At 37.4% G+C, this 27,752-nt stretch overlaps 1 protein-coding gene across 2 annotated transcripts in view; it reads left to right on the forward strand.

Moving 5' to 3' along the window:
• Positions 1–27,752, forward strand: part of LOC115215769 (sorting nexin-30-like) — a 56,874-nt gene that overhangs the window by 11,981 nt on the left and 17,141 nt on the right. For both annotated transcript variants that reach the window (XM_029785069.2, XM_029785067.2), the window contains exons 2-5: positions 7,081–7,272; positions 23,144–23,254; positions 24,908–25,069; positions 27,249–27,444. In XM_029785069.2, the coding sequence (XP_029640929.1) occupies positions 7,081–7,272; positions 23,144–23,254; positions 24,908–25,069; positions 27,249–27,444 (661 nt within the window). The remainder of the gene's footprint in view (positions 1–7,080; positions 7,273–23,143; positions 23,255–24,907; positions 25,070–27,248; positions 27,445–27,752) is intronic.

Raw genomic sequence — 27,752 nt, forward strand, 5'->3', positions numbered from 1 at the left:
GTTTTCATTCATCTGTTCTCATCTAATGCAACACTGTCATAGTAGCTACATTACTAGGCTTTGGGTTACCAATTGTCAGTTTTCTATAAAACTGTAGGTATGACCATAGGGCTAATGTGCATCACTAATAGTTTAAAACCTCCGTAATGTAAGACGGATAGCTCAGTGGTGAAGAAGTCTGCCCTCAGTTGTGAGGTTTCATGGTTGATTCTACTGTGTGGAAAGTTGGGCAAGTGTTTTTTTATGATGAATTGGGGTTCCTGTCAAGTTTGTAAAACAAGGAAGATAGAAATTCTGCAAAAGTCCGTCGATTGGACTGAAGCTGTAATCTGAAAATCCTGCCCTTTAATAGCACAACCCTGCTATCTTGCTGAAAACCATCATATTGTACCCTTAGTGAAGAATATTTATTGTCTAGTTGTCCTGTTTGGCTAGAACACGATGGATTAAGGTAGTATGCTGTGAGAAGAGATATGATATTCTGGCAGTCCTCTTCATCAGGTCAGAGCTATTATAGCAGGCAATTACTATCAAGAATACTGTTTCAGTGTTGTCTGAGATAAATTATTTTGTGCAAGTTCTGCTTTTCATAGTCCTGACAATAAAGAAAATTCTATTCCTGTTAGTGGTTTACATTTACAGCTAGGGAGACTGAGTCATAGAGAATTGCTTTGGGTTAAAGATATGTCACTGTAAAGACAACTAGATACGAAACAGTAAACACTTGGTTTTCTAGTCTAACATTGTGTCAGATCAGCTGGCTGATGGTCTAATATGCTCTCAACTCAGTCTGTTGATGGTCTAACACTGGTCTAATGCATAGTATTGACTTAGCCAGCTGATGGTCTAAATATATCTACAAAGCTTGATGTATCTTTAAAAAAATGCATTTAAATCAAGAATACAAAACACAATCCTTTCTTTATTCTCCAATTATGCTATCATATTACACTTGTTTTATTTTTTCCTGTTGTACCTCCTCCGCTCTTAATCTTTTTTTTTACATTTTTTCCCGTCTTTACTGTTTTTTCTAAACGCATAGCTTTCATTTATATTCACGAATTCTTGTTAATGGAACAAATTCCATATAAAGGCTGTAACTAACTTAATGGAGAATTCTTCTGCAACTGGCAGAATGAAAAGTGGTTTTTAAGTGACTCAGAATGACGGAGATGGATTTTCTGACTTGATCGGCATAATTAGAAAAAAATCAGAAAGTAAAGAGGAATTAAGATGGAGAGGACCAAAATAATGGCTGGCTGTTGACATTATTGAAAGTTGAAATGAATACAGGACAATGGGGAATTTATAGCATAAATTCTAGAATGTTCTAGAGAGAAAGAGAGGGAAGGAGAAAATTAGTGAGAAGAGATATTACAAAAGGAAAATAAAAAAAAAATTCTATATAAAAATATTTTCTTTGAGGAATGTAACCTCTCACAGCTCTTTAGCTAAATGCAAAAGACAAATCGGCATAGGTGCAGGTGTGGCTGTGTGGTAAGAAGCTTGCTTCCCTACCACATGGTTCTGAGTTCAGTCTCACTGCATGACACCTTGGGCACGTGTCTTCTACTATAGCCTTGGGCTGACCAAAACCTTGTGAGTAGATTTAGTAGATGGAAACTGAAAGAAGCCTGGCATATATTTATGCAGGTGTTTTTTTGTCTGTGTTTGTCCATCCACCATCACTTGACAACCAATGTTGATGTGTTTATGTCCCCATAGCTTGGTGGTTTGACAAAAGAGACTGATAGAATAAGTACTAGGCTTACAAACCATAAGTCCTGGGATCAATTTCTTAGACTAAAACCCTTTAAGATGGTGCACCAGCATTGCCACAGTCAAATAACTGAAACGTATAAAAGAATAGGGAAGAGATATATATTTGATGCAATGGATTTCAATGTATTTTAGCTTTATTTTAGATGGAAGAAAGACAAATCCTTGCTAAGTCAAGGTTTGATTTTAAAACATTTAAATGGTTGAAATTAGTGCCACTCTGTTGTAGTTTTTTTTTTTTTGTCATTTTTAAAAAATTCAAATTGTTCTAAGATAAATCTTCCAGTGGAGACTGCAGCCATCTTGGTTCTGTGCTGGAAGTATAGAATGACTGTTTTCTCCATTCTACTGTTGGACATAATGGTGATATATAAAGATGGTGGGGCACAACTCCTCACAAACCACTTTAGCTGTTTTAGGCATAATTCCTTATTCTGCACTTCACTCCAAAATCTATTGCTAGCAAAATGCCATGTGTTGTAGAGAAGGAATATATGTGATTGAATTTAACCCATCATCAATATATTATTGGTACTTTGACAATCCTGTAAAGATGAACAGCCGAGTTGACTCTGGAAGGATTTAAGCTCTATTTCTCTACATTCCCACAGACATTTCATCTGGCATCGTTCCTTTCTACCTTCCACTAAGCTCTTCCACACCATAATTTCATAAGTAATAATTAGAAAACTTTCGTTAAGATATGAATTTAAAACACTGTCCAATTGGGCATAACATCCATTTATCATGCTTCAGTCTCAACCATTCTACCATAATTAGCTGGACGTATCATCCGTTTTACTATTCTTCTATTTAAGCCATCTCTACTATAATTAACTAGACATACTATCCACTCCACCAGTCTCAACCATCTCTACTTGTATGAATTTATGCAGTAGTTCTTGTCAGCTGAATCATTAGGGTGTCTTCTAACGAATGAGTTACATATCTTATTACTCCTGCTGCACCTTATGCTATCCATGGGCATAACACAAGCTCTTAATCGTCTTGTTTTCCTAGTTTTTTTTCTTCTTTTGCTGCTGTTGCTTAGCACTAAGTCAGTTTAGATAGAGCAAACCTTGATCATCAAAATTATTCCAGCAATGTATAATTTTTTTAGTATATATTTTTACAAACTTAGCATATCTAGAAACACAACTGATTTAGACATTGATATTGCTGCGTGTGTGTTTTGTATGTATATTTGCTTGTATATTATTGGGTGTATATTATTTGTTTGCTCATCTGCATATATTGAATATATTCATTCTTATTTTGAATCCTGTATTCTTTAATCACCTAAGTAGAAAATAATAGATGTTTTAAGTCAGGCAATAAAAATCATCTTGGCTTTCCATTTTTCAAATGATACATGGGGAAATGGAGGATTATCTGAATACAGGTGATATCTCTCTGTCAGTTGGCAGCAAACTCAAGTCATCATTGAATTGAAGCATCATTTCCCTTCATACCTCAGATTACTGACTATTGTCAGTATCAGCCTGTGAAGCAGTGGTTTTAAACCGAATGCTAGGTCCCATCCCTTGTGGGTGTTGTGGGGTCCGATGGAGACCCTGTTGTGTTTTTTCTTAGAAATAGAGTATTAAAACCAGTTACAACACAATTATTAAACACATTTAAAAAAAAAAATAATCTGTTTGTATTTGGTTATGGACAGGACACTTATCAGTGATCAAAAGATATAACTGATGATATACTAATTTCTATTTTATTTTGTAAATCTTTAGTCCTTGTAACCATCTAAAAGGTGGTGCCTGCTAAAGTAAGGAACAATTCCTTTATTTCTTCTGACTAACCTTATTAATATACTATTTTCTACACTACCAAAAGCATTATATATATATATATATATATATATATATAATATATATATATATATATATATATATATATATATATATATGAATATGTCATGGAAAGGCTCTGTAACAGTGCATCCTTGTGAAAAAGGATTTGATTTTCAAAATCTGTATCCCAGCAACAAGGTTCCTGGTTATATCAAAATTTAATTTGCTATGAGAAATAACAACTTTCATATTGACAAATCTACCACCCTTTGTCTCCGCCAGGCTCTCTCTCTCTATATATATATATATTTACCACACTCTTTGTATATGGATCTCTCACACATACTGCTCTCCTCCCTCTCTCTCTTGATATGACATATTATTGCTTTCATTTTGTTTAAAATTTCATCATCATAATGTTTGCTTTCATTTATGATAGTCAGCTATCACACAGAAAATGCTAGCTTCCAAATTCTGTTTTCCAGTTGGGTAAAAATGATCAAACTTTAAATCTTTGTAACATTTTTGTAAATTTTTTTCTGGAATAAATGAATCACAAAATCGAATTCAGCATGAAAAAGTACATCAATATACTAAATTGGAAAATTATCGCTTAATTAAAAAATTTCAAAATCTCTGACTTTAAAAGAAATTATCTCTTTCTACTTGTCTGTCTCTTTCATTTATGGTTTTCTCATTGTAAACTTCCCCCTCTCTATATATGTTTACCACACTCTCTCACTATATATAGATATATATATATATATATATATATATATATATATATTGCTTGTTCTAATGTTGTGTGTATGCATATGTGTAAGCAATTTCATTTGGGCGACAGTCAAAAGACCTTCACAAAGCATCAGCAACGAGCTAAGAATAATCTATACATTTATGGAAAACCAAAACAAATGGCAAAACAAAAACTTAGTTTATCGATACATTATAAATTGCCTCAAATAATGCAGAAGTATGTCCTGATCAACAAGTCTGTCTGTCAAAGAAGACAAAAAAAAAAAAAAATTGAAACAAAGACATTCTATTCTGAAAATTGTCCATCCAATAAATGTCCTAAAGCTGTATCATGCACGGGGACATAGAAATAATCGGACTGAATACCCGATCGCGTGGTTAAACCATTGGGAGTGAAGGACTCCTAGTCTTTGTTAGGGCATCCTTCTAGGAGAAGGTAGCTCAGGTAACTAGGATAACTCTAACATAAAACCTGTGGCTCAGTGGTTACCGATGATGTTGACTTGTTCTTCTTTTGGGATTATGGCTGCTGTTGCTTAGTGAGTGGGATTGACTCAGTGCACAGCCTTTCCTCACTTTAAAAGAAAATCTTCTTGCACAGGCATTGCACGATAACAACATTGATTAAGCTTTGTGCAATGGCCATACTCGATAACAAGGGGGCAGCCACCATATATATATATATATATATATATATCTCAGAGTAAGCACACATCCGGCTGATCATACTAGCTTCATTCCTTGCAAGCTTACGCATGTCTTCAGCAATCACAGCCCATGTTTCACTGCCATGTAGCATGGCTGTTCCTACACATGCATTATGCAGTCTACCTTTTACTCTGAGCGAGAGGCCCTTTGTCACCAACAGAGGTAGGAGCTCTCTGAACTTTGCCCAGGCTATTCTTATTCTAGCAGCTACACTTTCAGAGCATTGACTTGGTCACCTAGGTAGCGGAAGCTATCAACTACTTCTAGTTTTTCTCCCTGGCATGTGACTGAAGCTGTTTTCTGCATGTTTTCAGTGTTTATTGTCCCTGAACATTTGCCACACGCAAAAACTATCTTCCCAGTTAGCCTTCCTTTGATATTGCTGCACCTCTTATGTGTCCATAGCTCACACTGGGTACATCTTATGGAGTTTCTACCTACACCTTTTCTACTAAAGTTATACATATTACTAGGACCAATGTGAAATAGAAAAGAGCAGCAGTGGCTGCAAGACTTCTGCCCATCCTCCACAAAAAACCACCGTTTAAAAAAAACTCTTTTTTTTACACAACCCCTCCTTATCGTCTACAAGGAATATGAATCTGCCAAAAAATTGGCAAAAATCGGCTTTTTTAAATTACCACCCCTACTGCCGTTTCCTTAATTTTTTTTTGTACTTTTTTCAGAAATTTTTTTTCAAAATATGCAGAAAAATATGGGGATTATGATTCTGAAAAATAAATTTCCAAACCTTTTGGGAAAAATTCTTTTAAGAATTTTCTTTTTCAAAATATGCAGAAAAATACAGACATTATGATTCGGTCAAATATTTCAAAACATTTCTCTAGTTACGGTTAGGGTCTTAGGGTTAGTGTTGGGGAAAAGAGTTAAAATTGAAGAATTTGGGGTGGGGTGGGGGATTTCAGTGCTGATTTTTGAAACCTCTGTATCCGAAAATGGGGGTTTTTGGCAAAAAAAAATTTTTTTTAAATAAAGAAATTTGGGAGAAAATGTGTGTGTGTGTGTGGGGGGGGACATGTGGAAGTCTTTCTGCAGTGGCATACATTGAAAATTTTTGCTGTTAATTCATTCATATATATTTTTTGTTTCAGATAATTAATATAAAATTTCATTTTTATATTTGTTTTGCAAGAATTTTGATATGAAACAATATTGAAACCAACATTTTATTTTGGAGGGCCATACTGCTAATAAATACATCTGCTGGTAGTGGCTCACTTCAGTTTTCTTTGTTCATTTTATGTCCATTTTACTATGTTAGCATGTGTAAGATGAAAACTATATTATTGAGTCAGTGTTTTACAGGTGGATGTCTTTCAGGGATCCATTACATCATCTACCTTCGAAGACAAAGAGCTAGCAGATAATTTGTTGAAACAGACTTTAGCATGCACGCATCCACACACACACACACACACACACACACACAATCACACAAGCAGACATGACAGGCTTCTTTCAGTTTCCATCCATCAAATCCACTCACAAGGCTTTGGTCAGCCTCGGGTATAGTTGACTCTTGCCCTATGTTTGAAACAGTAGGACTGAACCTGGAATCATGTTTGGGAAGCAAACGTCTTAACATGCAGCCACACCTATGCCTCTGTGTGTGTATGTGCATAAATGTATATATATAAGTACATGTATAGGTATATATGTGTGTATATCTGTGTGTGTGTATATGCACACACCCACTTTCACATATACATGATGGACTTTATTCAGTTTCCATCTATCAGTTTCACTTGCATGATATTTAACCTGGGACTTTTGTAGAAGATATTTGCTCAAGGTGGGATTGAACCTAAAACCACATAGCTGTGGAGCAAATTTCTTAACCACACAGCCATACCTGCATCTGACATATTGAAAAATATTTTTACAATATAACTGTAACTGAAGTGACCCACAACCAGTATGCTTACATTTATTGGCAACATGATCCTCCCAATATATTATAATATTATTGGCTTTAAGTAATTAATAATTTTTTCTTTTGATCTTTCAGCTTGAAAGCCTGGATTTAGATACGTCGTCAAAGTCTGAAATGACTGTGTCTTGTAGTTCAAGTCTAATAGCCAACTTCAAATTGGATGATGACTTTGATTCAGAAACTAGGGATTTATTTGTTATGGTTGATAATCCCGAGAAACACACAAGTACCTTGGAATCCTATATAACATTCCGGATTAACACTAAAGTAAACATTTTCTTTTAATGATATTCATGATTTTCTCATACTTCCTAGCATTGCCAACATTATCATTGCTGTTATACAAACAATATCGTCATTGCTATCATGCCAACACTATTGTCATTGCTATCATGCCAACACTATTGTCATTGCTATCATGCCAACGCTATCGTCATTGCTCTCATGTCAACGCTATCGTCATTGCTCTCATGTCAACGCTATCGTCATTGCTCTCATGTCAACGCTATCGTCATTGCTCTCATGTCAACGCTATCGTCATTGCTCTCATGTCAACGCTATCGTCATTGCTCTCATGTCAACGCTATCGTCATTGCTCTCATGTCAATGCTATCAGCATTGCTCTCATGTCAACGCTATCAGCATTGCTCTCATGTCAACGCTATCGTCATTGCTATCGTGCCAGCATTATCATCATTGCTATCATGTCAACGCTATCATCATTGCTATCGTGCCAGCATTATCGTCATTGCTATCATGTCAACATTATCATCATTGCTATCATGTCAACGCTATCATCATTGCTATCATGTCAACGCTATCATCATTGCTATCGTGCCAGCATTATCATCATTGCTATCATGTCAACGCTATCGTCATTGCTATCATGTCAACGCTATCGTCATTGCTATCGTGTCAACACTATCATCATTGCTATCATGTCAACACTATCATCATTGCTATCATGTCAACACTATCATCATTGCTATCATGTCAACGCTATCATCATTGCTATCATGTCAACGCTATCATCATTGCTATCGTGCCAGCATTATCATCATTGCTATCATGTCAACGCTATCATCATTGCTATCATGTCAACGCTATCATCATTGCTATCATGTCAACGCTATCATCATTGCTATCATGTCAACGCTATCATCATTGCTATCATGTCAACGCTATCATCATTGCTATCATGTCAACGCTATCATCATTGCTATCATGTCAACGCTATCATCATTGCTAAAATGACAACACTATTGTCATTGCTGTCATTGCCATCATCAGTATTGTACCAACATTATCATTATTATTGCCTGTGTTACCATAGATATCTTTGCCAATATAATGTTTCAGTATCATTGCCAACATCATCACCCTCTCTCTTAAGATATCTAACATCCTCTCGTTATCATAATTGCCAATACATACTTTTTAATTATCTAGTGTCAAACAAAGATGCTCTGTCATCTTTAGACATTAATGGTGGTTTAGTAATATCTGGGTGAAGTTAATTCAAACTTCTAGAAGTTAGTGGTAGTGTAAATCAAACATGGTGGTTTGCAGAGTTTTTAAATCTGGAGGAAAAGGATTAGGAATGTACAAGGAAGTTTAGGAATGAGAGAAATGATAGGTTCTATGGTAGGAAAGAGACTGGATCACCAAGTGATTTTTAAGTAGGAGTTAGACAAAAAAATAGAATTCAGATAAGCAGTAGTGGTACAAGAGAAAAACGGAGTGTACAAGTTATACAATAGATCTGAAAGTATAGAATATTGGGGATTGAAGGTTTGTTTGAAGTTTGGCATGTGTAGTCTGCAATATATTACCTTTCAATGTGCTTCAATTTAAGGCGGCGAGCTGGCAGAATCATTAGCAGGCTGGGGAAAATGCTTAGTGGCATTTTGTTCGTCTACATTCTGAGTTCAAATACCTATTTCTTTACTACCCACAAGGAGCTAAACACAGAGGGGACAAACAAGGACAGACAAACGGATTAAGTCGATTACATCAACCCCAGTGCGTAACTGGTACTTATTTAATCAACCCCGAAAGGATGAAAGGCAAAGTTGACCTCGGTGGAATTTGAACTCAGAACATAGCAGCAGACGAAATACCTATTTCTTTACTACCCACAAGGGGACAAACAGGACAGACAAACGGATTAAGTCGATTACATTGACCCCAGTGCGTAACTGGTACTTATCGACCCCGAAAGGATGAAAGGCAAAGTCGACCTCGGTGGAATTTGAACTCAGAACATAACGGCAGACGAAATACGGCTATGCATTTCGCCTGGCATGCTAATGTTTCCGCCTGCTTGCCACCTTCTGAGTTCAAATACCTCTGAGGTCCATGATTGCCTTTCATCATTTCAGAGTCGATAAAATAAGTACCAGTTGGGCACTGGGGTCGGTGTAATTGACTTACTCCTTTCCCCAATTTGCTGGCCTTGTGCTGATATTTGAAACCAGTGTGCTTCAGTCGTGTATTGGTTCATCTGGGAACATTAACCTTTTGTCAAAAAAAAGAAAAAAGTTTGTCATCAGCCTACATATTCTTTAGGCTGGAACTTATCCGGGTTTTTCAGTTATTTAAGCAACTGAGAAAACCAGATGGTTCTCTGAACAGAGTATGAGTCCATTGCAAGGTTAATCCCCCAGCTATTGGTGGCACTCACTTTCAGCTGAAAGGACTGGACCAATGTGAAATAAAGTGTTTTTCACAAAAGTACATGTGCTGCTGCCAGGTCCAGAAATCAAACCCATATCCTTGCTATTGTGAATCTGACATCCTGACCACTAGACCATGTGGTTTCACATTTAGCATACCCCCATGTATTCAACATATCATGACACTTTCAACATGTATCAGCCCATCATATAAACCCATGAGGTAGCAAATTGATAGAATATTCATGGAATCAGATTCAATGCCTTGCAGTACTTATTTCTACTCCTTGCATTCTGAGTTAAAATTCTGCTAAGGTTAACTTGGCCTTTCATCCTTTTTGGGTTGATAAAATATCAGTCCACTACTTGGGTAAAATTCTTCTCTCTCTTTCTTTCTGTATTTTATCCAAAATTCAAATGGCCAACTTTGTTTCATTGTGTCCCACTGATCCAGTCTAAAAATTGCATTAACACTATGGAATACTCAGCCAGTTATATGTAGAAATTCTTGTTGTTGAGACCAACATAGAATCCACCACCATTTTGGTAATTTCTCTATTCTCATGCACTTCATATATCTCTCTCTCTCTCTCTCTCTCTCTCTCTCTTTCCCACTTTCTCTTACAATATCTCATCTTTTCAAGTTTTCTCATCTTTGGTCTCTAATTTCTCAAAGCAACTTGACCAAATTTATCATAACGTTATAAGACTGAATCATGTGCAGAGTGCTTGCCATACTTAACAAGATCAGACTCATTCTCTACTGCATGTCCATTTCCATAAATTATACAATTTGCATTTCACTGTTCTTTCCCTTTCTTTAAAAGAATTGTCATTTAATCAGCATTTTAATTCATCTAAAATTATTTTAGGCTTGCTAGGTTAAGTATATCAGCCTGCTTTTAACAGTAAGTTCTGTAGGAAATATTCTAGTGTTATACAGCTGCATTCCAAAGGCTTTATCATCTTATAGAATGAAGAATACATGGTTTGTTTTGATTAAGTCTAATACCTTTGGAGATGATACCTAAGATGAAGACAATCATACAAGTTTGGAGAAAACATCTTAGAAATGATAAAAATGACTAAAACTGTATACTTTGGATGCATCCAGGGATCTAGCAATATGGATATACAAATATGTATACATTGATAATTTAGGGGTCAAGCTTCAACATTTGTTCATCAGTGTATGCATAACCTTCCCAGCTTTAGTAAAAGGCATAATGTAGGACTTTAGACACAGTTGCTATTTTCCATATACAGGTAGATCCTTTCTGAGTCCTACAGACTCTTAGGACCAGTTTTCTGGTTCCTGCAGTGCATATATTTTGGCCCTGGACAAGATGCTGGACCCTTGAAGGAGTACTCACTTTTGTCAGCTTAGTGGACTGGAGCAATGTGAAATGAAGTGTTTTGTATTGCCTGGTCCAGGAATTGCCCCCACAATCTTACTATCATGAGTGCCAACACCCGAACCACTAAACCATGCACCTCTACAAAATACAGGTAGGGAATTTCATATTTAGTTGGTTCATAGAAAAAAGTGAAGGCAATACTTGGATACTTTCATGTGAGTTTTTCTTCATGTAAGGGAAGGTAACATAAGTTGCTAGAAGAAAAGGAGTTGACCGCTATTTTAGACAAGGGAAAATTTAGAGAAAAAAATGTGAGAAGTTGCCCATATCAGCATAGGCATGGCTGTGTGTTAAGAATCTCGTTTTACAACCACATGGTTTCAGGTTCATTCCCACTGTGCGGTACCTGGGACATGTATCTTCTGTACCCCCAGGTTGACCAAATCCTTGTAAGTGAATTTGATAGGCAGAAACTGTGTGGAAGCCCATCTTGTGTGTCTTTGTGTTTGTTTGTCATGCCTCATTGCTTGATAGCTGGTGTTGGTTTGCTTACATCCTTGTAACTTAGCAGTCTGGCAAAAGAGAATAATAGAACAAGTACCAGACTTTAAAAAAATAACAAAACAACTAATTACTAGGGTTTATTTGTTTGAGTAAAGCCCTTTAAGGCAGTGCTCCAGAAAGGCGACAGTCCAATGACCGAAACAAGTAAAAGATGAGAATTAACAAAGAACCTGAGCAATGAAGCAAAATCTAGAGTGGAGGTTAAAGTGACCACAAACCACCTGTAGCAATGTTATTGGGCAGTGGGCAAAGCGCATGATTCTGGATGCTTCAGTTTAGTTTGAGAAGTTCAGTTTTCTCCGGGATGGTGGAGTTTCAAACAGGAATCACTGGAGTTCAAAGTTGCCAATATTTTTTGCCGAGATTCTCAATAGAATGAAACAAGTTCTGTTACTTTCTTTTAGCAGCAAGTATGAGCTAGTAATGAATACCTTTCGATCAGGGTTTCTCAACCATTTTTTATATCTATGGACCCCTTAGATTGCTATTGTATACTGGCAGACCCCCACTTTTAAAATTCCTATTTTGTTTTCAACACATTGACTTTTGTAGGTTGAACTATTTTAAGCATCAGAGAAAGAAACCAAACCTTTTCTTGTAATATATACCAATACTCTTTTACTTGTTTCAGTCATTTGATTGTGGCCATGCTGGAGCACCGCCTTTAGTTGAGCAAATCGACCCCCAGGACTTATTCTTTGGATGCCTAGTACTTATTCTATTGGTCCCTTTTGCCGAACTGCTAAGTTACGGGAACGTAAACACACCAGCATTAGTTATCGAGTGATGTTGGACACACACACACACACACACATATACACAAAGAGCTTCTTTCAGGTTCTGTTTACCAAATCCACTCACAAGGCTTTGGTCGGCCCGAGGCTCTAGTAGAAGACGCTTGCCCAAGGTGCCATGCAGTAGGACTGAACCTGGAACCATATGGTTGGTAAGCAAGCTACCTACCACATAGCCACTCATACGCCCACAAGGTGGATCCTCAATTTACTATTTTGTTGTGGACCGCCACCATGGTTGAGAAGCACTGCTTTAGATGGACCACTGGAGCATGGTACACTAGGATGGTGTTCTTTTTTCTTTTTTATAGTTTCTGTAGTATCAACAGGATAAGACACATTTCTTTCTGGAGGCTAGAATTGAAACACTCATCAACTTTACAGTGCTACCACTGCTTTATAGTGACAAGTGGTTCCTCCACTGACATATTGTTGTTCTTTATTCCACTGCCGTTTAGACATACATTTCCTTTAGCAGGATATGAGTCTCTCATCTCATTGCTCTTTCTCTCTCTTACTTTTCTCTATTTCCATTTCATCCTTTGTTTCCCGCTTTTTCCAAACTCTCCTCTCTCCCTTTCTCCCTTTCTCTCTCTCTCTCCCTCCCTCCAAGTCCTTTCTTTTCCTTTTTCCCTCTATTTTTCTGTCCCTCACACTTCTCTCCTTTAATCTATTTATTATTCTTTCCTGTTTTGTTTCTCATTCTTCTCTCTCTCTCTCTCTCTCTCTCTCTCTCTCTCATCTCTCTTCCCAGCTTTTGTTTATTTTTTTTCTCATTTTCTTACTCCCTCATCTCTTGTTTTTTCTTTCTCTTTTATTCTTTCTTTTACTCTCCCCTTTCTGTATCCACTCTCATCTCTCTTACCCCATACTCTCTCATCCTCTCGCACCCTACAGTCATTCTAACTGCTCATCACCTCTCAATAATCAATATAAGATATTTACAGAGAAAAGGAATTTCATTTAGTCTTATTTTTTTATCATTCTGTAAAAAAAAATTAAAAAAATTAACAACAAACATTTCAAGTTTCTTTTGATGTTTGATTACAAAATGTCCCTGATCACCTGACTTCCATCCTGTAAGCTGTGCTTAACAAACAGGGAGATACTCAAGAAGGAGGTCATTTTGCAGGCTTAAAGCCAACAGGATGGAAAAATCTGAATAATTTTAGACAAGAACATGTATAGATTTTTCTAGACAACTGTTAGTTGTTGTTGATGTTATGGTGTTTGTATTGTGTTGTTGGTGGTGTTGGGTGTTGGAGAATGGTGGTGCAAATTTTGTTGGCTTGTAAATCAGTGGAATCTGTAATAAATATTATAATATAGTTAATCAAATTCTGATGCCAAATCGATTGATTACCAAACAGATGCTTACTTTATTTTACACACACACACACACACACACACAATGTATACTGTGTATTCATAGGTTTGTATATGATTGCGTGCATAAACATCCATTTGTATATATATATATACATATATATATATATATATGTATATATGTATATAAACCATGCTAGCATGGAAAGTGGATGTTAAACAATGAGATATATATATATATATATATATATATATATATACTCTTTTACTTGTTTGTCATTTGACTGTGGCCATGCTGGAGCACCACCTTTACGTCAAGCAAATCGACCCCAGGACTTATTCTTTGTAAGCCTAGTACTTATTCTAGCAGTCTCTTTTGCCGAACTGCTATGTTACGAGGACGTAAACACACCAGCATTGGTTGTCAAGCGATGTTGGGGGGGGGGGACAAACACACACACACACACATATATATATATATACGACGGGCTTCTTTCAGTTTCCGTCTACCAAATCCTCTCACAAGACTTTGGTTGGCCTGAAGCTATAGTAGAAGACACTTGCCTAAGGTGCCACACAGTGGGACTGAACCCAGAACTATGTGGTTGGTAAGCAAGCTACTTACCACACAACCACTCCTCCTTTATATAATGATGTATGTACAGGCATAGTTATGTGGTAAGAAGCTTGCTTCGCAACCACCTGGTTCTGGGCTCAGTTCCACTGAACACCTCAGGCAAGTGTCTTCTAAAGTTTCAGGCTGACCAAAGCCTTGTGAATGGATTTGTTAGACTGAAACAGAAGCCCATTGTGTGTGAGTGTGAGTGTGTGTGTGTGTGTGTGTGTGTGTGTGTGTAAAGAGTGCATTGTGTTACATAAATAACATTTCAAGGATTTCTATAAAAATATAACACCCAGAAAATTTAACAAAAAGGAAAATTTGACAAAACCATAACGCATGGAAAATTTGTAGATAATTCTTCATCAGTCAATGCCCAAGACATCATAATAGTTTTGCGCCATTATCGTTGTGTGTGTGTGTGTGTGTGTGTGCACACACACACACACACACACATATACATATACATGTATGTATATCTATGTATCAGTTAGGGTAGTCATGTATCTCCTCTATTTCAAGACTCCTTTCTCTGTCTCAACTAGTCATCAACTGGTACAAAGTCACCTCCTTGGTGACCTCACTGGTGCTGGTACCACATGGAAAGTATCCAATAAACTCTATAAAGTGATTGGCATTAGGAACGACGTCCTTAACAAAGCAGACAGTCGAGTGTAGTGCCGTTGTCTGGCTTGCTAGCTCCTATCAAATCATTCAACCCATGCCAGCACAGAAAGTGGACATTAATTGATGCTGTGTTTGTGAGTGCGTGTATGTTTGTGTCTCCAGCCTCTCGTAATTTCATTGAGTTTCTGGACTGAACACTTAATTCTACATGACCTTAGTTAATTTGTTGTTAAGCTCTATATCTATGAGCTAAGGCATTCCAGTCATAGTCATCTCAGGGAATCAAGAACCAAATGAAATGAATTTTTTGTTCTTTAAGATGGTAGCGTATGAGTTGAGGGAGGTTTAGATGCTCTTTGTTACAGGTCAAGCAACTGCGTAGCAGCCATCTCTTCGGTTTGAGTTCCATCAGGCTGAGTTAAAACTCAACAACATTTTGAACCATGAAGAATTTGCAGTTTTTAATTTTTTTAAACATCTTTTTGCAATTGTCTGATGATGTATAGACTTTGCTATTCAACTTCAGAAAAGGATGTAAAGCAGCTGAAACTGCTCGCAATATCAGTGAAACATTTGAGGAAATGACCAGTGAGTGGTCAGCTCAAAAATGGTTTCAACGATTTCGCAGTAGAGACCTCAATCTTGAAGATTGGGAACATAGTGGATGCCCATCTGTCATTGATAATGTTCCATTAAAGACCATTATTGAGAAAAATCCACATAAAACCTCTCGAGAACTGGCAAAATAACTTCAAGTTAGCCAGAAAACTGCTTGCAACCATTTGATCAGAAAATCAAAGAAGCTTGACAAATGGTTTGAATGAAAATCAAAAAATGTGCAGTTGTAAAATTTGCTCGTTGCTTCTTCTCCATAACCAGACTGATCCATTTCTCGACCATATTCTAACTTGCAATGAAAAGTGGATTCTGTACACTAATAAAAATGGTTCTTCAGTGGTTGGACCAAAATGAAGCACCAAAAACCTTCCCTAAACCTAAGCTCTTCAAAAAGAAGGTTATGATGACTGTTTAGTGGTTTACTGGACTCATCCACTATAACTTAAACCTGGAAAAACCGTCACTGCAGAAACATATTGTCATGAAATTGCCAAAATGAATGAAAAAATGCTACTCCTCCATCCCAGACTGGTAAACAGAAGCAAGCCGATCATTCTTCATGACAATGCTCAACAACACGTTTCACTAATGACTCTCCAGAAGTTGAGGGAATTTGACCACGAGGTTCTGCCCCACCCAGCTTATTTCCCAGACCTTTCTCCTACCAACTACCACATTTTCAAGCACCTTGATGGTTTCCTGCGAGAGAAGGAGTTCAGAAATCAAACCAGTGCTGAGAGTGTGTTCAAAGTGTTCATCCGCTCCAGAACTCCGGATATTTATGTTACTGGAATGAACAAACCTGTAACTCGTTGGCAAAATGTGTTGACTGTAGTAGTACTTATTTTGATGATTAATATTTCTGCTTTGTTGAAATATATTGCGATGAATTTCATGTTTCAAAACATTGCTTACTTTTTACTCAGCTTGATAGTCATTTGGAATGGCTTATCAGATCAGTCTGAGAATGCTACTTGTGATAAAGTAAGGTCCCATCCAACAGAAAATTTATTTCATCTGCTTCATTTTATGAACCTTCAGGAGATCATCATCATTGTCCTCTTTCCATGCTGGCATGGGTTGGAGGGTTTGACAAGGAGCTGGATAGCAGGGAGCTGTCTAGGCTCCGTCTGTTGTGGCATGGTTTCTCTGGCTGGATGCCCTTCCTAATGCCAGCCACTTAACATCTTGTATGTGTGGAAGACAGCGATTTTATTTAGCTTGATATATGTCTTAACAAGTACAGCAAAGTGCCACATCTCCAGGTCCTTTGTCATTTCCTCAGTGAGGCCCAGCATCCGAAAATCCTTTCTCACCATTTTGTCCCACATTTTCCTGGGTCTTCCCCTTCCACAGGTATCCTCCACAATTAGAGCTTCGTAAATTGGTACAGCCATGGCTGTTAAGATTCTTGCATTGCAACCACACAGTTTCAGGTTTAGTCCTACAATGCTAACCAATGTTGGGCAAGTGTCTCTTACTATTGCTCCTAGCTAACCAACACTCCATGAGTGAATTTACTGGACAGAGTCTGCACGGAAGCCCATCATGTGTGTGTATGAATAATGTGACTGTGTTTGTGCTTTTCCCCACCCCACTTCCTGTTTGATAACTGGTGTTGGTTTGGTTACATCCTTGATAGAGCAAATATCAGACACTAAAAATAAGTACTGAGGTTGATTTGTTTGATTAAACCCTTCAGGGTAGTTCATTAGCATGGCCGCAGTCCAATGAATGAAACGAGTGAACGGTAAGATAAAGTGTTACGGGTATTAAAGGTTGCTGTGGTGTGACTTTACCCGACACTTTAATAGCAGCAGAATTTTCCAACATAGATTCATGTTTATTGTCTCCCTCTAAGAGGCACTGTCGATGAGATGTCATGGTGTTCATCCCTTGTTTGGTATTAAGTCATTGAGAGAAAACAGTCTTTTCTCTGTAGGAATGCCTGTTCATCGCAAATTTTAAGATTTTCAATACTTTGCAGTTCTACCGTGCTCCTGCTTTCTGCTTACAAGAGGGCAGTGCTGTGCCTTACCATTGTATCAGGTCATAGTTCAGTGAAGCGAGTGATTGATCGTTAAGAATGAATGCTGAAGACACCCACTGTTTATATATTATTAGTACTAATATACTGTAGACTGGTGATAGTAAGTTGTTAATCCGGCTTGTGACACTCTCTTTGCATCACTGATAAGAGATAGGTATCCAAACCCTTAGTATTTAGAGTGAGTGGTTATTTGTGTGTAGTGAGAGATAGATAAGTCATGTATCAAACTGGTTATATATACTGACAATAATTTTATATATTTGAGATATAAACTATCATCTTGTGTCTTGATAAAGTCTGATTGCTGTCAGTACAGATCTTTGTTTGGTATTGATTTGCATAACTGCAGTTTAGTTGTTTGTTGCGTACCCCATTATCAGCTGCTTATCAGTTGATCATTTCTTGCAAACTGGGTATTCTATTGCTAATCTTGTGCTCAGTTGATCATTGTCTTGTGTCAATAATCACATTGTTAAATGAGTCATATTAGCAGTACTGTTAATGACTTTTAAATGTGTAGCTCAATGTTGTTGGCCTTGCATCCAACTTCACGTCTGACATGATTCTTAAGCCTATATCAGGTCTGATTGGGCAGAATGATCAGATGTTCCAACTATGGCTAGATTTTTTTCTTTCTTTCACACATGGTCTATCTGATATGGAAATTTGAGTGCTATTTCTAGCTGATCAGATTACTGTGTAATGGCATCCTCATTGACTCAATATGATTAGAATGTATTTATTTTGTGACCCTGTATTTCACCTCTCTTGATTGACTTTTTGTTTTTAATATTGATTTTGATATATGGAAGTACTGCAAGGACAGTAATAGAGATAGGAAGGATCTTGGCAGGGTTTCCTTATTTTTTTATTTGTTGTTTTGTTTTATAAGAAGCAGTTGTGTTCATGGCCTTCATAGGCTTTTGAGATTGGTGAGAGTGATGCAGCTGACACTGTTCTTCTCGAGTAACTGATTGGTGCATGAAAACATGGACAGAGAGGAAGGTAGATAATTCCAGAAGGATGACATCCTGAAGAGGAAGGACTGGGTAGAGTAATTAGTACAAAGCTTGAGATAAGATAGTGAGCACAACATAGGTGACAAGTAAGCTGGATGGTTCTGTGTGAAGGTGGTATGAGATCATAGTAGAAGAGGCAGTGAAGAATGTGGGCCAGAGTTTGAGTAGCCTTTTTTTTTTTTTTTAGATTACATTTAATTTATGTTTATCCGGAGAGTGAGACACTTCAAATTCTGATTGAAGTAATTTCCTTTTAATTTCTGTACTTTTCTTGAATACAATATTTATAGACAATGGAATTGCAGAATCGGTAGAGCATCGGATACCTACAGTATTTAGTTATGGTTTCATGTGGCATTTGCATTCTTCATTTTGGCTTTGTGCATTCTGGTTCCAGTTCCTGTTATGGTCAGCTTTGGCTTTTCTTTCATCTTTCTGGGGTTGATAAAGTATCAATCCAGCACAGTGGATCGGTGCCATTAGATGCCTTTTAGTATTTAGTCCATCTCTTTACATTCTAATGTCAAATCCTGCAACAGTTTACTTTAGTGATAGACTTAATCTGTCCCCCAGTTTAACACTACTACCTGATTCTTGGGCACCTTTAGTGGACTCCATTCTGTTGTGAGCGTTCTGGACAGATATGTTCCTTCCTGCCTTCCCACTAGTCCCAGAGTCCCTAAAAAGCATCATGGACATTGCCCTTCTCTCTTGAAACAATTCATTTAGGTAATGAGGTTCTCCAGGCGGTTGTTTGTAAACTGACTCCTTTACATGTGCACATGATCACCTATTTGTTGGAGGCTAGAGTATTGTTAGTAGACCCTGCTTCTGTAATATGACTGATATTTATTTTAGTTGGTTCTGGTGGCTTGATGATAAACAGTGAATCCTAGTGATTTGAACTCAAAATGCAAGAGAACTAAATACTAAAATTCCTTGTCTACTGGCTACAGTTATGCCACCATTTCCCTGTTGTATCCCTTAAAAAAAAAATTTTTTTTAAATTTACTATCTAGACAAAACTTTATAAATATTGATTTTAAAGAAAAACCTTATCAGTAAAACACTGTGCCACAAATTCTGTTATGACAGGTCATGCTGTGCTTTTAAAGGCCTTTAAGATAAAATATCACATACTTGTAAAGCAGTTCAGGGTTGGCAACAGAACATCCAGCTGTAAAAATCAGGCCTATAGATTTTAAAACAAGTTGCTTATCTCTTGGCCAGTTCTTACCTAGCAGGCTTTTGATCTAAGACATTCTGGCCATGACCATCCCTGTCCTATTATTTAGCATGTATATGACTGCATCTAATGTACCATCCTTTTTTAAGATGGTAACATTTGACGTGAGGAAATTTGAATGCTACTTCTCACAGGCCAGGCGACCACATTGAGGTTCTGTGTGAAAAGGTTTGGGGAAGTATCCATTTTACCAAATTCCTTCTTCCAAATTCTATTTGCTTTTCCAAATTGATAGATACCCACAATGAGTGTATTCCCTATTGATCAGGCTCATTGAACTGTTATATTGCATATAGATTTACATAGAGAACACTTAGAGTAACCTCCAAGAGTCAGTGCGGATGGTTCTGTGTTATTATTTGTACATGGATATGTGCCATCACTCTTATCAGATAATGGATCTCTAATTGTCTGAGGTGATGCAAGTTTCCAAGCAATATGTATAACATGTCATTATCTACAAATGAGAAAATATTATACCAGATAGTCGTAGTTGTTATATTAGAACAGTGAAGGTTAATGACACTGAATAGTTTATAAAGAACCATAGAGGATGAAATGTCAATAGCTTGTTACCAACAGTGAATTCATGGCTGTAAAATTCTCTCAATCATTTTTTGTTTTTGTTCTTTTCTTATTCAAATGGAATTTGTTGATTGAACATGTTTTAATGCATATAGCATTAAAGGTTTATTTCCCTCGGCTTTTAAAACTGTTACGCTTCTGTTAAGGTAGATTTTAAAATATATATATCATCGTCATTGTTTAATGGTTTTCCCATTCTGACATGGGTTGGATGGTTTGACAAGAGCTGCACCAGGTTCCATTGTCTGTTTTGGCATGGTTCCGATGGCTGAATGCCCTTCCTAAAGCTATCCACTTTACAGAGTGTACTGGATACATTTTAAGTGGCACCAGCACTGACAGTCAACAAGTACTTTGCAAGGCAAAAACCCTTCAACTGGGAGGAGCGATTAGTATTGAGGGTGTGTGGCTTTGTGCCAACTGAGAGTCTAAAGGTATAGAGAGACTGAAGGTGGCAAGCTGGCAGAAATGTTAGCACGCCGGGCGAAATGCTCAGAGATATTTCGTCTGCCACTACATTCTGAGTTCAAATTCCGCTGAGGTCGACTTTGTCTTTCATCCTTTCAGGGTCGATAAATTAAGTACCAGTTACGCACTGGGGTCGACATAATCGACTTAATCCCATTGTCTGTCCTTGTTTGTTCCCTCTGTTTAGCCCCTTGTGGGTAGTAAAGAAATAGGTATAGATAGACAGATAGGTGTCTTGCTGTGGAGTTAATACATGGATACCTCAGATGGAAAAGTAAGGAGAGTGAGTTAGAGAGTAAGATAAAGAGAGCAATAGTGAGAGAGATGATGGTAAAGATGTATTGAGACATGCCCTGAAGGGACATTGGGAACAGTGAGAATAGGTTTGGACTGGGTGAGTGGACGGGATTGAGGTGAACGTAGCAAATGATGGAAAGAAATATAAGAGAAGCCATGGGGCAGGGTTTGCAGTAAATATTGAGGATGATAGCAGGTAAGTGAGGTGTTTGAGGTGTTAATGATGGAAATCAGCATGGAGGAGGGGAGGCATGGAAGATGATTGGTGGAGGCAGGTGGTGGTGGTGGTGGGGGGGGAAGACAGTAGGAAATGAAAGTGGGTTGAGGTGGGGGAAGAAAGGTAAATGAGAAAGTTGGGAGATGCAATAAACGTCTCTTCTGTTCTCAGGTAATAGAGAATTGATGGGTGTTAGGGAATGGAATGTGTGTGTGTGTGTGTATGGGGGGTGGTAAATGATTGACAGAGCAGAGAGTTGGGGTGGGGCAGATATCCCTTCATGGACAAGCATTTTAGGATATCAGTTCTGTTGTCATGGACGGGTCTTCTTGGGTACAGCAAGGCACTAGATATCTTTCTCCATTCACCAACCATTACCAATGCCAACATCATTGCCACCACCACCACCACCACAATAATTGCTACTAGTTTTCCTTACCTTTTGTATTAATATATGGATGTTTAGATGGATTTCCTTTCACTTTCAACCAAATTAATTTTAATTGGTTTAATGGTTTTCATTTTGCGATTTGCACTAACAAACCTCCCTTTTTTTCTTGTCTCCACATTTTCATCAATTTTGCAAATTTAAGCATTTATTGAAGAAGTTATTGTTGTCTAACTGTACATAAGTTCTCACTGACATATAAGATATGATTTGAGAGAGATTTGACTGTTATTTGTAATAGGTTTTGTGTCTATAGAAGTTCCCTCATTGCCAATATTCCATTGTGATAGGGACAACCTATGATCAAGTCAAATGATCTGAGGTCTATAGCTCATGAATAAAACAGCTGCAGTAAAGAATGAAAAGTGAACCAAATTCAATGTCTGGCACCCATGCCAGTGGAGCGCTAACAGCTCCATCCAAGTGGGGTCACTGCCAGAACAGCTGTCTGGCATGTAAAGAGAACCATTTGAGCGTGATCGTTGTCAGCATCGCTTCACTGGCATGTGAGCAAAACATTCGAGCGAGGTCGTTGCCAGTGCTGCTGGACTGACTCCTGTGCAGGTGGCATGTAAAAAAACACCATTTTCGAGTGTGGCCGTTGCCAGTACTGCCTGACTGGCCCTCATGCCAGTGGCACTTTAAAAGCACCCACTACACTCTCAGAGTGGTTGGTGTTAGGAAGGGCATCCAGCTGTAGAAACTCTGCCAGATCAAGATTGGATCCTGGTGCAGCCATCTGGTTTGCCAGCCCTCAGTCAAAATCGTCCAACCCATGCTAGCATGGAAAGCAGACGTTAAATGATGATGATGAGTTGAATGTGATCTGTGTGCTGTATGTTTAACTTAGATGAAAAGTGGAGCCCAGCTGAGGTTAGCTGAAGGGAGCAGCTGAACATTAAAAGGTTTCATCGAAAACTCTGCCGGAGTGAGGTGTGAGATGATTTGTGACATAGATTTATAATATGGATGGAAAATGAATATGAGGTGCTACTACAGAGTTTCTGTGGCATAGGATGTCCAAGGAAGATGTTGGAGGAAGTAATGAGGTTAGATCACAGGATGCCAAACTATTTTGAACCGTGCTGGAAAAGAAAAGATAAATAAATAGATTCTCATTATTAAAACTTTAATAACAAACCTGTTGTCAAGTTATCCTTTATTAATGATTATCCAACTCATAATTGTCGTAGCCAGAATAATAACTTCAATGTTTTTACTTTACAGACTACAAGGGAGGAATTTGATACACATGAATACTGTGTGAGGCGTAGATACAATGACTTTGTATGGTTACGTCAGAGATTGGAAGATGGTTATCCGACACATTTGGTGCCTGTAAGTAGAAAACATTTCTTCACTTTTCGTAGACATACATAAAATATCAGCATTTCATACATCAGATATTGATGTAATCATACATACAATATAGGCATGTGTTATAAATGCAATATAGTCATGGATGCCATACATACCTTATAGAGATGTGTGTATATACAGTATGTGTATGTTGCATATACAATATAAATGTGTGTGTTGTACGTACAATATAAACATGCATGTTTATGTATAGTATGTTAGGTGGGTAAAAAAGTCTTGTTGCATTTCAAAATAGAAAAGAAAGTAATGATTCTTTGGTCTTAACTGATATCAAGATATTTCCCCTTATTATTGTTAACATAATCCCATTTATTTGGAAATTGTTAATCCCTCAAATGTAAAATTCTTCAGCTTTTAAAGCGAAGAAACAATCAGTATGTTTTTTTAATCTCTTCACAATTAATAAACTGTTTTGTCTCTAAATATTGTTGCAGTGATCTGAGAAAATGAAAATATGATGGAGCAAGGTCAGGAGAATAATTATTTAGTGCCATAATCTTTTCCTGAGTGACTTAGGCAATATATGGTCTTGCGTTATTGTGTAAGAGCAACACTCTTTCATGACTGACTCATGAAGAATGCTTTTTCTGAAATTTTTTATGCAATTCTTCCAGTTGGTGATAATACTTCCCATTAACCATTTTGTTTTGTTTCACACTTCATGATAGATGACCCCTTTTACATTCTACGAAACCCAGAGCATAACTTCTTTCACGTTTAGTCTTGATTTAAGGATAGATTCTCCTTTTTTCGTTGGGTGTTAACTATGATTATAGAGAACCTATTTTTCGTCACTTGTGATATTTCTCTCTAGGAAAGGTCCGGAAGCATTTCTACTCTTCAATGTTAAGCATGGGCAACTCTTTAAGCTGAGGAGCAGTCAGATGACCACAAATTTAGACACTTTTCCTATATTTCTGAAGATCCTTTTGATTGAAGTGTGACTTGACTTCAGTTGTTTTGCCAATTCTTAAGCAGTTTTTTTTATTGGATTTTCAACTACAATTTTCAGAAGCTTGATATTAGCAAATTGGTCATCTGGATCAAGGGAAATCTATGAGTAAAAATATACCATTGCTGGTATATCCAAACACTTAAAATTTCTTTTCCATAGATAGAATGAATATTTCTTGTCACTACCATTGCTTAAGAGTCCATTTTGAATTTAAACAGCATGCAGTGACAGATACAGATCTAATCTAAACAAATTTTAAAGGGTAAAAGTAATACAGATTTAACCACTGTGGTATAAAACAATCTGCTATGAAAGAACAATATATTTGTGTTACTGTAAGTATTGAAAATGTACCCTCAGAATGATCATTTCAAAAATGTGACGGAACCTTCTAAACTAATAGATATGTATGTTGTACGTAAAATACAAACATGAGAGATAACGATCAAGATACGAAAAATGTTTTGGTCATTACAGAATCCATCATCTTAAGTTGTTCAATTGTTTTTTCATAAATATTTGATGATCTTGGGTTATGAGAGTAATGTAAAATATATAATTATATTTTCATCACTGTACATTTCTTTTTAATCATACCACAAACTCGAACTTGGAACTTGTATAATAAATGTGACAACATCTTGTTTTATTTTCAGCCTCTGCCTGCTAAACACAGCCTACGGCGTTTGGACCGTTTCAGTTCTGAGTTTCTACGAGTTCGACAACAAGCATTACAGAAATTCCTCACCCGAATCGCTGATCATCCAGTCTTGTCCTTTGATAAACATTTTCATGTATTTCTCACTGCTAAAGCTTGGGTAAGACTTCCTTCCTTCTCCCTCCCTCTCTCTCTCTAGTTGTCTCATTATTTTTTACCTCTCCCCATTTTTGTCCTCTACTCTGTACACTTTGAATCAAACTCAGTTGTGCAATTCACAGAATTTTTTCCTAATATGCATCTGTGGTTGCTGAAAGTTGTATATAAAGTGAGTTTTGTTTTCTCCTTACATCAAACAAATTAAGAAGTTTTAAGCAATTGTAAAATATTGTATAAATACATCCCTAGCAAGCGTGCTTGCTGTGCTGCAATGTGGAAATATTTCTAGTGCTAGTGCATGCATATACAGCTGCATGCATGCACACTACATGCGAGTACTGTCCAAATCTCCGACCAATCACATACAGCTAGCTGGCATTCAATTGGCGTATCAAGTTTCGGGCATTTTGATTGGGTTTTGGATAGAAAATTCACAAAAAAGTCACTTCTATTGATTTTTTAATGGCTTTGCAGGGTGACTGGGGAAATGTAAAGATGTGCACGACCACCCTTGGACGATTTGGAATGACCATAGAAAGTGCGAGCCCTCTAACTGAAAAATTGTGGATTTGTATAAAGGACACACACACACACACAGACATTTTGCCGTTTATATATCATATGAAACCATTTTAACTCCAATCCTTTATTTCAAAAACTTAAGTCACCAAATATATAATCATGCAACTGACTCCTACTCCCTAAAATTCGTGAGTTTGTTCCAAAATTTGGAACCATTATATCTTAATATAAGGTATTGTGATATTATTGTCAGGTCTGTAGTGCAGATGGTAATGTGCTGAGCAATGATTAATTTCTATTTCTTTATTGCCCACAAGGAGCTAAACACAGAGGGGACAAACAGATTAAGTCAATTACATCGACCCCAATGCATAACTGGTACTTATTTAATCGACCCCAAAGGATGAAAGGCAAAGTCAACCTCGGCGGAATTTGAACTCAGAACGCAGTGGTGGGCGAATTACCACAAAGCATTTCGCCTGGCGTGCTCACGTTTCTGCCAGCTCACCACCTTTGTGCTGAGCAATGATTAATTTCATTGATTAATGACTGAGTTTAAATCTTGAGTCACCTTCGTCACATTTTATCCCACTGTTGGTCTGCAGGAAATTCAGTTCCATAGGTTACAGCTTCTCCGACACATCATCTGCATATGTTTGTGTCAGTACAAATTACATTATGCAATGAAAATTAATTCAGGGTCAAGGACTCATAAACTGAGTTTTACTTAATTTTATGTCCTGTCTTGGTGAGAGATAATTAAAATCTCAGATGCTGACCATAACAGAGACAGGTAATATAGATTCTGTCAGTATAGAGTAATTATTAATATTTTGTGGTGTTTCAGGGTGCACCCTGATTAAGCAGACCCATGGTTAAAGCTCTAGGTCACATCTTGATTAAGCAGACCCATGGTTAAAGCTCTAGGTCACGTCTTGATTAAGCAGACCCATGGTTAAAGCTCTAGGTCACGTCTTGATTAAGCAGACCCATGGTTAAAGCTCTAGGTCACGTCTTGATTAAGCAGACCCATGGTTAAAGCTCTAGGTCACGTCTTGATTAAGCAGACCCATGGTTAAAGCTCTAGGTCACATCTTGATTAAGCAGACCCATGGTTAAAGCTCTAGGTCACATTTTGATTAAGCAGACCCATGGTTAAAGCTCTAGGTCACATCTTGATTAAGCAGACCCATGGTTAAAGCTCTAGGTCACGTCTTGATTAAGCAGACCCATGGTTAAAGCTCTAGGTCACGTCTTGATTAAGCAGACCCATGGTTAAAGCTCTAGGTCACGTCTTGATTAAGCAGACCCATGGTTAAAGCTCTAGGTCACATCTTGATTAAGCAGACCCATAAAGGGTAAAGAGAGGAAATAGCAGTGTACTACTAGATGTATCCTTTTTTCTGCCTGAAGAATTTTGGTCCTGTTACTGATCTATTAACACTGCTATACTCACTTGACACTAACCAGGGGCTTTGTTAGTCTTGATATTTGTTTACCAGCTGCATGGGGTGAAGCAAGTGAAGTAAATTGCCTTGTTTAAGAGTACAATGCAGCTCCCAGTTTGAGAATTAAACCCACAAACTTATTGAGAGCCAAGTTATTTAACCACTATGCTATATGCCTTCTGCATTAATGTATTTGGTTTGAAATTTCAGGAATTCAATGCCCATAAAAAGAAAGGACAAGGTTTGATCAGCCGAGTCACCAACTCCCTTCACAACATAAGTGCTTCATACATGATGAAAAACCGGCCTCCTGAGTTTGCAGTGATGCATGACTACGTGCAGTCTTTTGGTGATAAACTTGCATCAGTAGATAGGATTACTCAGCGAATACTCAAAGAACAGAGTGGTAAGTAAGGCAGCTGGAATTCATTCTTCGTCTCACACCATTGATTTGATTAGTTGAAAGATTCAGTTCCTGTAGAACAAGGATTATTCTTTTGTTGCTCGGCACCATCTTTCATGGAAAGGTGGTTTACAAGCATCCCTCTCCATGTTTTGCTAGAAAGGAAAAAAAGAGAAAAAGGAAAACCAAAACAACAGATTATTTTAATCAGACAGAGGCTAATTTTGCTTATGCTTTCCCACAAAAGGTAAAGTTTCCTGCTAGAGTCATACTAACTCATAAGGGCTACTTTTTCCGGTTTCCATAGTGTA

This window comes from Octopus sinensis, linkage group LG9, assembly GCF_006345805.1.
Source record: "Octopus sinensis linkage group LG9, ASM634580v1, whole genome shotgun sequence".
Taxonomy (NCBI): domain Eukaryota; kingdom Metazoa; phylum Mollusca; class Cephalopoda; order Octopoda; family Octopodidae; genus Octopus; species Octopus sinensis.